This window comes from Belonocnema kinseyi, chromosome 8 (assembly GCF_010883055.1).
Source record: "Belonocnema kinseyi isolate 2016_QV_RU_SX_M_011 chromosome 8, B_treatae_v1, whole genome shotgun sequence".
NCBI lineage: Eukaryota > Metazoa > Arthropoda > Insecta > Hymenoptera > Cynipidae > Belonocnema > Belonocnema kinseyi.
The window spans coordinates 81,123,407-81,134,830 of record NC_046664.1 but is presented as its reverse complement, the minus strand read 5'-3'; the positions used below and the strand labels follow the sequence as shown (position 1 = coordinate 81,134,830).

Sequence of the window (11,424 nt, the reverse complement as noted above, 5' to 3'; positions counted from 1 at the left end):
TCAAATGACCATCACGGGTATACGGGCGAGTAGGGGGCGCCATGTTTGTATCAACTGATATTTCTAATGCATTGTGACTCTCTATTTCTCTGTGATTTGACGTTGAAAATTCAATACGTTGCGTAATTTAAGTACTTCCCCATATATTTTTTATTGTTTTACCTTGAAGTTCTAAAATGTTTAATTCTTTTCCAAATTTATTGTGAAATAAAGCAATTAATGTTGAACAATTCTTATCATAAACTTTGAAAATTCAACCCAGAAAAATCTGACTCATATGACTTTATCCAAAGATATTGTATCTTTGCTTTATCTAAATCAAATAAAACCGGCCATTTTCCTCGAGCGATTCTGCGCAGAAGATGCGTTGCTCTGTCGTCGCAGAATGAAGAGAACAGCTGCTAGTTCGACTTTTTCACATGCTCTAGAAGTCTATTCCGTACTTTCCACGTGCCATGTGTTTCGAGCATTTTTCGAGTCTAATTTTTTGGACGAAAAGTTTAAAGCTTACATTTGAGTTACTTGGCTCCTGAAAACACTATTTTGTACGGTAGAATTTTCGACATTTTTTATAAACTGTTTTTTTATACCTATTTTGAAAATAGTGAGAAGAACATGTATTGTTTTGTGCCTCCCTCGTATCCTTAGACTTGTTTAGTAAACAGTGATGAGTGAAAATAATTGAATTCCAGGGATTATGAGATTTGCTCAGTGATAAAACAAAATTGTTATAAAGCAGCAAGTATACTTTTATTTTAAATATTACTTAACTCTAGTCGATACGTTCAGAAAATGTATGCTCAAAAATTTCGAATCTTATTACATTTACTATAATTTTGTAATCAAATTTCTAATTCATTTGGCAGAATTGTTACAGACAATTTGTTGAACGATGATTTGATTATTGTTTAATAGCAATGACAAAATAAAAAAATTATTAAGTTGCTTTTAACTATGAATATTTTTTAAAACTAAATTTGTCTTCGGAGAGCATGTTTCTAAATTATTTAGTATTTATGTAATCTTTTAAATCCATCCGCAATCATTGTGAAATATTTTTATTTTTGGTGAAACTTTTGAAAATCTGCGAAATATTTTGTAATATTTGTGAAATTATTTTAATCTTTTTGAAATCTATCCGAAATCTTGGAAAAATCATTCTAATATTTCTAAAATATTTGTATGTGTTTGAAATATTTAACGAAATTAATTTCGTAATATTTGTGAACTGATTGAAATCCTTGCGAAATAATAAAAATAATAATATATTTGTGAAATTATTGAAATCTTTGTGAATAGAAGTCTGTGAAATATTTTTAATCGATCCGCAATTATTGATAATTTTTTTTATTTTTTTTTTATCTTAGAGAAATAATTGCCACTTTTGTCAAATGCTTGCGAAATGTTTGAAATATATATTTTTTTAATTCAAATCTTTTTGAAATCTTTGGGAAATCATTGAAATTTGTTTATTCTATCCGAATTTTTTTAAATCTTTCTGAAATATTTAGAGGTATATGAAATATTTTTGACAAATTGGGTAATATTTCTGAAATTATAAAAATCTTTGAGAATTCTTTGAATTCTATCCGAAATCTTTGAAATCATTGGAAATATTTTTAATCTATCCGAAATCTTTGTGAAATTTTTAGAAAATCATTTAAATATTTGTGCACTCTTTTTTTAACCTATCCAAAATTAATAGAATTTTTTTAACATATGCTTTGAATAACCATTGAAATATTTTGTAAATCTTTTGAACTATTTTTATTCTATATTTGTGAAATCTTAGAGAAATAATTGCCACCTTTATCAAGTCTTTGCGAAATTTGTGAAATCTTTATGAAATATTTGAAATATTTTGTAATATTTGGGGAATTATTTTAATATTTTTGAAATCTTTGGAAAATCTTCTTAATCTGTCCGAAATCTTTGAAATTTTGTAGAAATAATTGAAATATTTGTGCACTATTTTTTAATCTCATCTGAAATTATGGTGATATAATTAAAATCTTTCTGAGATATTTGGAAATGTATGAAATATTTTTGATATATTGTAAAATCTTGGACAAATCATTGCCACCGTTGTGAAATTTTTGGAAATCTGCGAAATATTTTGTAATACTTGTGAAATTATTTTTGTCTTTTTGAAATCTTTGAAATCTATCCGAAATCTTTAAAAAATCATTTTAATATTTTTAAAATCTTTGGATGTGTTTGAAATATTTCAAAAATATGTTTGGTAATATTTGTGAAATATTTTAAGTCGATCCGAAATCTTTGCAAAATATTTGAAATCTTTAAAATCTTTATGAAATCTTTGAATAATCATTGAAATATTTCGAAAATCTTTTGAAATATTTTGAAGATATATTTGTGAAATTATTGAAATCTTTGTGGAATATTTGTAATCTTTCCGAAATTTTTGGTAAATCATTTAAATATTTGTGCACTCTTTTTTTAATATATCTGAAATGATTGTAATATTTTTGGCATATTGGGTAATATTTCTGAATTTATAAAAATCTTTGAGAATTCTTTGAATTCTATCCGAAATCTTTGAAATCGTTGGAAATATTTTTAATCTATCCGAAATTTGAAATGTTCGTGAAATTAATTAAATATTTTTGAAATCTTTGGAAAATCATGGAAATATTTGTGCACTCTTGTTTTAATCTGTCTGAAATTATAAAAATCTTTGAGAATTTATTGAAGTCTTTGTGAATTCTTTACGTCAAATAATGCATTCATAATTAAAGGTCTTCATTAAATTAAAAATATTGTTTTAGTTTAAAATAAAAAAATTTTTATTTAAAAAGGTTAACTAAGAAAAATAAGAATTATCTCATATTTAAGAATATTTTATTGTTCATGTAAAATCAGTGATTATAAATCAAATATTCAAAACTAAACAAAAAAAATAAACATGGAACGTTAAAATTTTAATTGTTCTATTTGAAATAAGGTCTAAAAAGATTCAAAATTAATAAAAAATTTGAAACGATTTTAAATAATTTAAAAAAAAAGGTATACATTTTCTTGAGATTGCTAAGAAAATTAAAAATGACTTTTTTGAAAAATAAGTTAAAAAAGAATTGAAAAAATTTCCCAAATTATCAAAAATGAGTGGAAGATTTTAAGGAAATATTTTTAAATTTTCAGAATTAATAAAAAAATTAGGAGCAATTCGAATCATTTTAAAAGATATTTAGAAGTTCTGATGAAATTTCACAAATATTTTAAAATTTAAATAAATGTAAAACAACATGTAGATGTTTCAAGATTTTGAAATAAAATTTTAAAGCTTTTTAAGGATTTTTAAGCTATTTAGAACAAAAATAATTTAACTTTTAATTTAAGAAGGATTCAGTTTGTAAGCAAAATGTAATCGTTTATTTTTTAATATTTATAGCTTGAAATTGTTTGAAATAATTTGTAGCTCAACCTGGAATTTTTTTCTTTAATTAAAACGGCCAACGCCCTGCTTATTGTTTACATAAAACTATAAAATCGTAAATTTATTGATTTTTTTTAAAATTACGCCAAACAAAATTCTGCTAATTTTGATATCTTTTTCAGTTATTATATCATTCAGTTTATGATGCGTAATTTGAAAATATTTTTCTTAAAAAATGTATTTTTATTTTTAAGTGTAAATTTTTAATTTAAAGAATTTTAAAATGAAGTCTTGACGAATCCTTAATCAAAAATTAAAAGCGTTTGAAGTTAAATTTTCCAGATAATAAACAATTTTGTTTTATCAACTGTAAAAAAATTAATTATTTTTAAAATGAATTTGTACTTCAAGTAGAAAAAACTAAACAATAATTGATTTGACAAAACGATTGTAATTTTGTTCAAATTTTAAGTATATATATATATTCGTAATATAAGGTTTTCATTATATAAAAAAATATTGTCTCAGTCTAAAATATTCCATTTTTTAACAATTCAATTTAAAAAAGAAATTAGTTAAGGAAAAGAATAATTATTTTATATTTAGCAATATTAGACGGTTAATTTAAGATGAGAAAATTGGAGCGAAATATTTAAAACTAAATAATTTTTATCTGAATTGTTTGACATAGAAACCTTTGCATCCTTAGAAAAAATGACAACTGAGCACTTATTATTTGTAGAAAAAATTATTTTTGATTTTAAGAGATATTTAGTAATGTATTATTTCTAGTATTTTAAATGAAGCATATAATGAAAACTAAAATAAAATGAATCGAATTTTTCCTACAATTTTTAGAAAATACTGCAATTAAAAAAAATCCTTAAAATCTTCCAGGTTCTTTTTTGACAATTATAAAATTCTTTCAAAATCTTTTTAAATTTTCTGTTAAAATAATTCTTCAAAATGAAAAATCCTTTTCAATTTTCCTAGGAATCTTAAGAAAATGTTTCTATTCTTTTAAAAGCTTTCACAATTCTTAAAAAGCTTCTAAATTTTTTGTTTGAAATCAGCAAAAATGTACAATTTGTTTGAAATTATTTGAAATCATTTCAAGTTATAAATTAATTTTGAATCTTTTTAAAACCTATAAATATCTCTTAAAATTACTCTAATTTTTTTTCTACAATTAATAAGTGTTCAATTGTTATCAATAAATCCAAATTTTAAGATTTTCTTTTCAATTTCCAGTATTTTCAAAAAGTTGTAGGAAAAAATCAAGTGATTTTGAAAGATATTTACAAGTTCTGAAAAAATTTAAAACAACTTATAGATTTTTTGAGATTTTGAAATAAAATTGTAAAGCTTTTTAAGTATGATTAAACTATTTAAAATAAAAATAATGTAGCTTCTAATTTAAGAACTTTTAGGTTTAAAAAAACTTAATTTTTCAATTTTAAATGTTTCTGGCTTGAAATTACATAAAATAATATAATTTTGAATTTTTTTATTGTCATTGATCGATTCTTTAATCTAGAGTCTAGAGTATTTAAAATGTAAATGTGTAAATTATTGATCATTTGAATTGAATACAACATTTTTGGATTGAAAAACTTTTAAACTTCAATTTTAAAAGTTTAAAGTTCAAGAGTTTCAATTTCAATGTTTTCATTTGTTCTTTATTGTTTATTACTTTAAATGGAAAAATGTGACAAAAATTTCTGACGTGGAAAGGGAATTTTTTTAAAGAATTATAATTCGGATTTAGAAGAATTTTAATAACTGAAAATTTAACGATTTTATTGTTTGCAGAAAATTTATCTTCTTAGTTAAAAATTATGTATATATTATCTGTTTTGTAGAAAATGTAAATATTCTTTTTTTTAAGAATTCATTTCTTTGACTGAAAAAACTAATTGAAATCTTTTTTATAGAAAATTAATCGTTTATCTTGATTTGACATTGTATCATATCGAATTTAACGCATACAAAATCAAAGAATTTTATTTTAAATATAAGAATCGCGGATTTCAAAAATTTATGATTATAAGAAAATTTCGAAAATAGGAGAAGTTCGAAACGTTATAAATGAATTATTTATAAATGAAAAATTTCAGCTACACATTTTTTTTAATGGAGAATTTAAATAGAAAGAAGCTTAAATTGTTGTTTTAGGAGAAATTTTATCTTTCTTGAATAAAAATTCAACTTTTCAGCTAAAAATTCAATTATTTTTTTGAAACGTTGTCTTTTCGATTTTAAAATAAAAATATTTTGTTAAAGTCATACTTTTTGATTAAAAATTATACTATTTTCTTAAAAATTTAACTATTTCGCAGAAAATTTATTTTTGTTTAAAATTTATATTTTGGCATGGAAAAATGAACTAAAATCTTCTCTGGATGGAAGTTACATTTAAAAAAAAAGGTCCTTTTTTATTACAAATTCCTCTTTTTTGGAAAATCTGTAACTATATGGTAGAGAATTTAACAATTTGGTTAAAAAGTCATAATTTTGGGTTAAAAATTCGTCTTTTTGAATTGAAAATTCAATTCTTTTTTTGAAAATTTATCTTTTTGATTTGAAACTTCATCTGTTTTAGAAGATATTTCATTTTTTTAAATGAAAATGTCACTGTTTGGTAAAAAAATCTTCTTTTTTTTACTTGAGTTCAATTAATAATAAAAATTAATCTTTTTTAATTGAAAATGCAACTACTGGGGTAGAAGTTAAACTACATTGTTAAAATTGTATTATTTTGATTGAATGCTTATGTCTTGGGTTAAAAATTTAACTTTCTAGTGGAAAATACTTTCTTTTTGTTTAAAATTCGCCTTTTCTTGGTAAAAAGAATTTTTTATTTTGAAAATTCAGGTTTGGAGAGAAAATTTGTCTTCTGGCTTGAATATTCAATAATTCAGAGAAACATTGATCTATTTTTTTATTGAAAAAATCTTTATTTGATGTAAATTCGTGTTTTGGGATGTAAAGTGCTTTTTTAAAAATAAATTTCATTCTTTTTTTATTGAAATATCAACTATGACACTTTTTGGTTGGGAATTAAATTTTTTAGGTTGAAAATTCGTAATTAATTTATCGATTAAGAAAAAGAGCAGTTAATATTTAGAAATATCTGACTGTCCATTTAAAATCAGTTATTATAAATTCAATATTCAAAACTAAATAAAAAACTAAACTTTGAGCGTTACAATTTTATTGTTCTATTTAACAAAATTTAATTTTTAAGTCAAATTGTTGAATTTTGATGTATAAATAACACTAACCTAATTTAAAAAATATATATTCGAAAATGATTTGTTATTTAAATAAAATAATTTTAAGAGAATATTGAAAAAAAATGTATAATGATTTACAACATTTTCAAAAATGTATGTGGAAGATTTTAAGAAAATGTTTTAAATTTGGCCGAATTAAAAAAAAATTAATATTTATTCAAAAGAATGATAAATTGTCTTGGAAATGGGAATTTAAAATTTTAAATATATTTCGAGCTGAAACAGGGAATGTTTTTTATTAGAATGAATTCCAATTCTAAATTGAAACGGGACATTTTTAGAAAAATTAAAATTATGAATTGGAACAGGGAATTTTACAGGCAAATTCTAATTCTTAGTTGAAACGGAGAATTTTCCAAAATTATTACAATTCCGGATTTGAACAAGGAATTTTCAATTTTTAATCAATTTTTAGATGAAACTGGAATTTATCCAGGAGAATAAAAATTTTGATTGGAAAAATAAATTTTTAATGGAAAATTATAATTCTGGGTTGAAAAGAGGTATTTTCGAACAAAATTTAAATTATTAATTGGAACAGGGGATTTTACAAAAAATTCTAATTCTTACTTGAAATTAAGAATTTTCGAAAAGAATTAAAATTCTTGATTTGTAGAGGGATTTTTTCAGTGGAATTTGATATCTGAGTGGGAATCAAGAATATTCTTAAAAAATTAAAACTATAAATTTGAACAGGGAATTTAAAATTTTTAATCAATTTTGAGATGAAACGGGAATTTGTCCTGGAGAATAACAATTCTGAATAGAAAATTAAATTTTTCAAACAAAATTATTATTCTGCGCTGAAACGAGGTATTTTCGAAAAAATTTAAATTATGAATTGAAAGAGGGAATCTTACAAAAAAATGTATATTCTTACAATTGGTTGAAATGGCGTATTTTCGAAAAGAATTAAAGTTTCGGATTTCAGCAGGGAATTTTCTATTTTTAACCAACTTTTAACTGAAATCTATCCATGAGAATAACAATTCTGAATGGAAAATTAAACTAAAAAAAATTATAATTCTGAGTTGAAATGAGGTATTTTCGAAAAAAATTTAAATTATGAATTGAAACAGGGAATTTTACAAAAAAAATCGAATTCTTGCAATTGGCAGAAATGGCGAATTTTGGTTGATAATTCTGGTCGATAATTCGTCTTTTTGGTAAAAAGTTGATCGTCATAGTTGAAAATTCACATTTTTTAGCTCAAAATGCAACTGTTTGGCTAAAAATTAATCTGTATGTATGAAGATTAAACTATTTCATTGGATAATTTATCTTTTTTGCAGAAAATGTAATTATTTGGTTAAAGATTAATGCATATTTAATTGAAAACTCGTATTTTTGTGAAAAGTTAATTTTTTTAGTTGAAAATTCACCTTTTTTAGTTTAAAATGCATCTGTTTTGCTCAAATTTAATCTGTTTTGTGGGAAGATTTGACTATTTTTGTTAGAAATGTATCTTTTTTAGCAGATGAAATTATTTTGTCGGAGATTTGTGTTTTATTGAAAATTCAACCTTTTTATAACAAATTAATCTATTTTGGTTAAAAATGCAACTTTCGGTTGCAAATTTATTTTATATTTTGCTTTTTCTTCTTTTTGGTAGAAAATTGATCGTCATGGTAGAAAATCCACCTTTTTTAGTTCAAAATTCAACTGTTTGACTCAAAACTTAATATGTTTTGTGTGAATATTCAGATATTTCAGTTAAATATTTATCTTTTTTAGTAGAAGGTGTAATTCTTTGGTTGAAAACTCATGTATATGTGATTAAAAACTCGTATTTTTTTGTGGAAAATTAATTTTTTATTTGAAAATTCACATTTTTTAGTTCAAAATGTAACTGTTTGGCTGAAATTTAATCTTTTTTGCGAAGATTCGACTATTTTGGTTAGAAATTTAGCTTTTTTCGCAGATGTAATTATTTTGTCAAAGATTTATGTGTTTTATTGAAAATCTGTCCTATTTTGTAGAAAATTTTTCTGTTTTGGTTAAAAATGCAACTTTCGGTTGGAAATTTATTTTATTTTTTGCTTATTCATCTTTTTGGTTTAAAATTCAATCTGTTTTGTATGAAGATTCAACTATTTTAGTTGAATATTTATTTTTTTTAGTAGAAGATATAATTATTTGTTTAAAGATTCATGTATATATAATTGAAAACTGCAACAATTAAAATTCTGGATTTGAACAGGGAATTTTCAATTTTTAACCAATTCTAAGATGGAATTTATCCGGGAGAATAACAATTCTGAATGGAAAAATAAATTTTTTAAACAAAAATGTAATTCTCAGTTGAAACGAGGTATTTTCGAACAAAATTAAAATTATGAATTGAAACAGAGAATTTTACAAATAAAAATCGAATTCTTGAAATTCTAAACTGGAATTAGAATTTAAAATTGCTTGAAATGGTATAATTTAAAAAAATTTTAATTCATTCATTGATTCGTCAATTTAGAATGTCCCGGAAGTAAGATCCGCAAACTTATTGTTTCTAAAAAATTCAACTTGTGCTAAATTGTGCTAAACTTGTGCTCATTTGTGCCGTAAATAGTTTTTTGAAAAATCAAAAATTACGGGCACAATTTTTGAAAAATGTTTTTTTTTTTGCTAGATCCGCAACTTCTTACTGGAGTAAAAAGAAAGGTTGTGCTAGGCGGCTCGAAGTATACACAACTTTGTGCAAGAAATAAAAATTCCAAAAATCTAACCGTTTAAAAAAAAAACAAAAAAATTTATTATTTTTTGAAATTTCGAAAAACTAAAACTTGTGCTAGTTTGTGCTCGATAAATGCAGTCTTTATCCCCTCTAACAAAATTACGCATTTGTCGAACGCAACTCAGCACAAGTTTTATTTTTTCGAAATTTGACTATTTTTGGACATTTTATATTTTTTGAGTTTACATTTTGAGTTTTCGTATGAGAACTGTTGATCTCGAGTAATTTTGTTAGAGGGAATAAAGGCTGCATTTATCGAGCACAAACTAGCACAAGTTTTAGTTTTTCGAAATTTCAAAAAATAATAAATTTTTTTTGTTTTTTTTTTTTGAAACGGTTAGATTTTTGGAATTTTTATTTCTTGCACAAAGTTGTGTTTACTTTGAGCCGCCTAGCACAACCTTTCTTTTTACTCCAGTAAGAAGTTGCGGATCTAGCAAAAAAAAAAAACATTTTTCAAAAATTGTGCCTGTAATTTTTGATTTTTCAAAAAACTATTTACGGCAGAAATGAGCACAAGTCTAGGGCAATTTAGCACAAGTTGAATTTTTTAGAAAAAATAAGTTTTCGGATCTAACCTCCGGGACATCAATTTAGAGCATTGAAAATGATAACGTGGATTTATATTTTTGGAACTGGATCTGAATCTTTAAACTCTACAATTTATGAAAGCTTGCAATTTTGAATTTAAGATTTGAATTTTTAGATTTAGTCTTTGATTTTTGAAATATCATTAATCGTGAAGAATGTTTGAAAACCGGGAAATGACTGGGATTTTTTTTTCTTTAAATAAAAAAGTCACCCTGAAATTTTTTTTTTCCCTATTTTCAGTCTGGAAAATCAGTGGAAATGGAGAACGAGGTGTACAAAAGGTACACGGAGCATATAGCCCAGCTAAATACAGAAATACAAAATCTGTCCCGGCAAAAGACACTTGCCGAGCAGAAAGTCGGCCAATTGATGCAGGAAAAGGGCAATATTATAAAGTCCTTTGAAGCGGAGCGCGATCATTTGATGGAAAAAGTGAAGGTTTGCAGTAATCTCGTCTCCACCACCAAAGACGTTGAGATGCGCTACGAATCTATGAAAAAGGATTTTACCAAACTCGTCCAAGACACAACTGCTGTGGTCACTCACAAGAAAGAATTGGAACTCAAACTTGAAAATTCCGCCAAAGAGAAGGAAGCAATTGCCGAAGATTTTGAAAATCAGTATCTTACACTTGCCATGGAAATGGGCAAAATTTCGAAAGAACTTGATGCTAAGACGAGAGAATTAGAGTAAATTTTGAAAATTTATCTTTTGCGCTATGCTTTTTTATTTATCATAATTTGCCGGATTAATTTTTTATTTTTTGCAGAAACGAACTGGAAGCTCGATTGGATTTGAAACAGACTTTGCTTCAAAAGTGTCTCAATGCTCAATTCATAGCAAACAAGAATTTATTAACCGGGTAAATATTAACGTTTTATAGAATTTACACTCTTTCCTATATTATTTTTCACTTCAACAAATATTATTGTTTTAAAAATTCGAAAAATTTCTTGAATGCCTTATATTTCTTTTTTGGTTAAAGTTTTGTCTTTTTTTCTTGAAAATTTGACCAGTTGGTTGAAAATGTTCGTTTTTCGATAGAAAATTCAACTATTTGTGGAACATTATGTATTTTAATCGAAAATTACCATTTTTTTGTTTTAAAAAAAATTAATCTTTTTTTGTTGAAAATTCCAAAATTTTTTTAAGTGTAATTAAAATTATGAATTGAAACAAGGAATTTTCCAAAAAAAAAAAATCGAATTCTTGCAATTGGCTGAAATGTCGAATTTTGGTTGATGATTCCATTATTTGGTTTAAAATTCTGATCGATAATTCGTCTTTTCGATAGAAAATTGATCGTTATGGTTGAAAATTGTACGATTAAACGAACTTACCTGAAGTGAAGTTCAATCGAAATTATGCAAATACGTCTCGTCCGAATAGATCAATTGTAGTAACGCTAGTTG

General features: G+C 24.1%; 1 protein-coding gene across 3 annotated transcripts in view; it reads left to right on the top strand.

Moving 5' to 3' along the window:
* The window catches only part of LOC117178314, a 131,610-nt gene that overhangs the window by 77,907 nt on the left and 42,279 nt on the right, over nt 1–11,424 (top strand). For all 3 annotated transcript variants that reach the window (XM_033369695.1, XM_033369694.1, XM_033369696.1), the window contains exons 17-18: nt 10,253–10,701; nt 10,782–10,874. In XM_033369695.1, the coding sequence (XP_033225586.1) occupies nt 10,253–10,701; nt 10,782–10,874 (542 nt within the window). The remainder of the gene's footprint in view (nt 1–10,252; nt 10,702–10,781; nt 10,875–11,424) is intronic.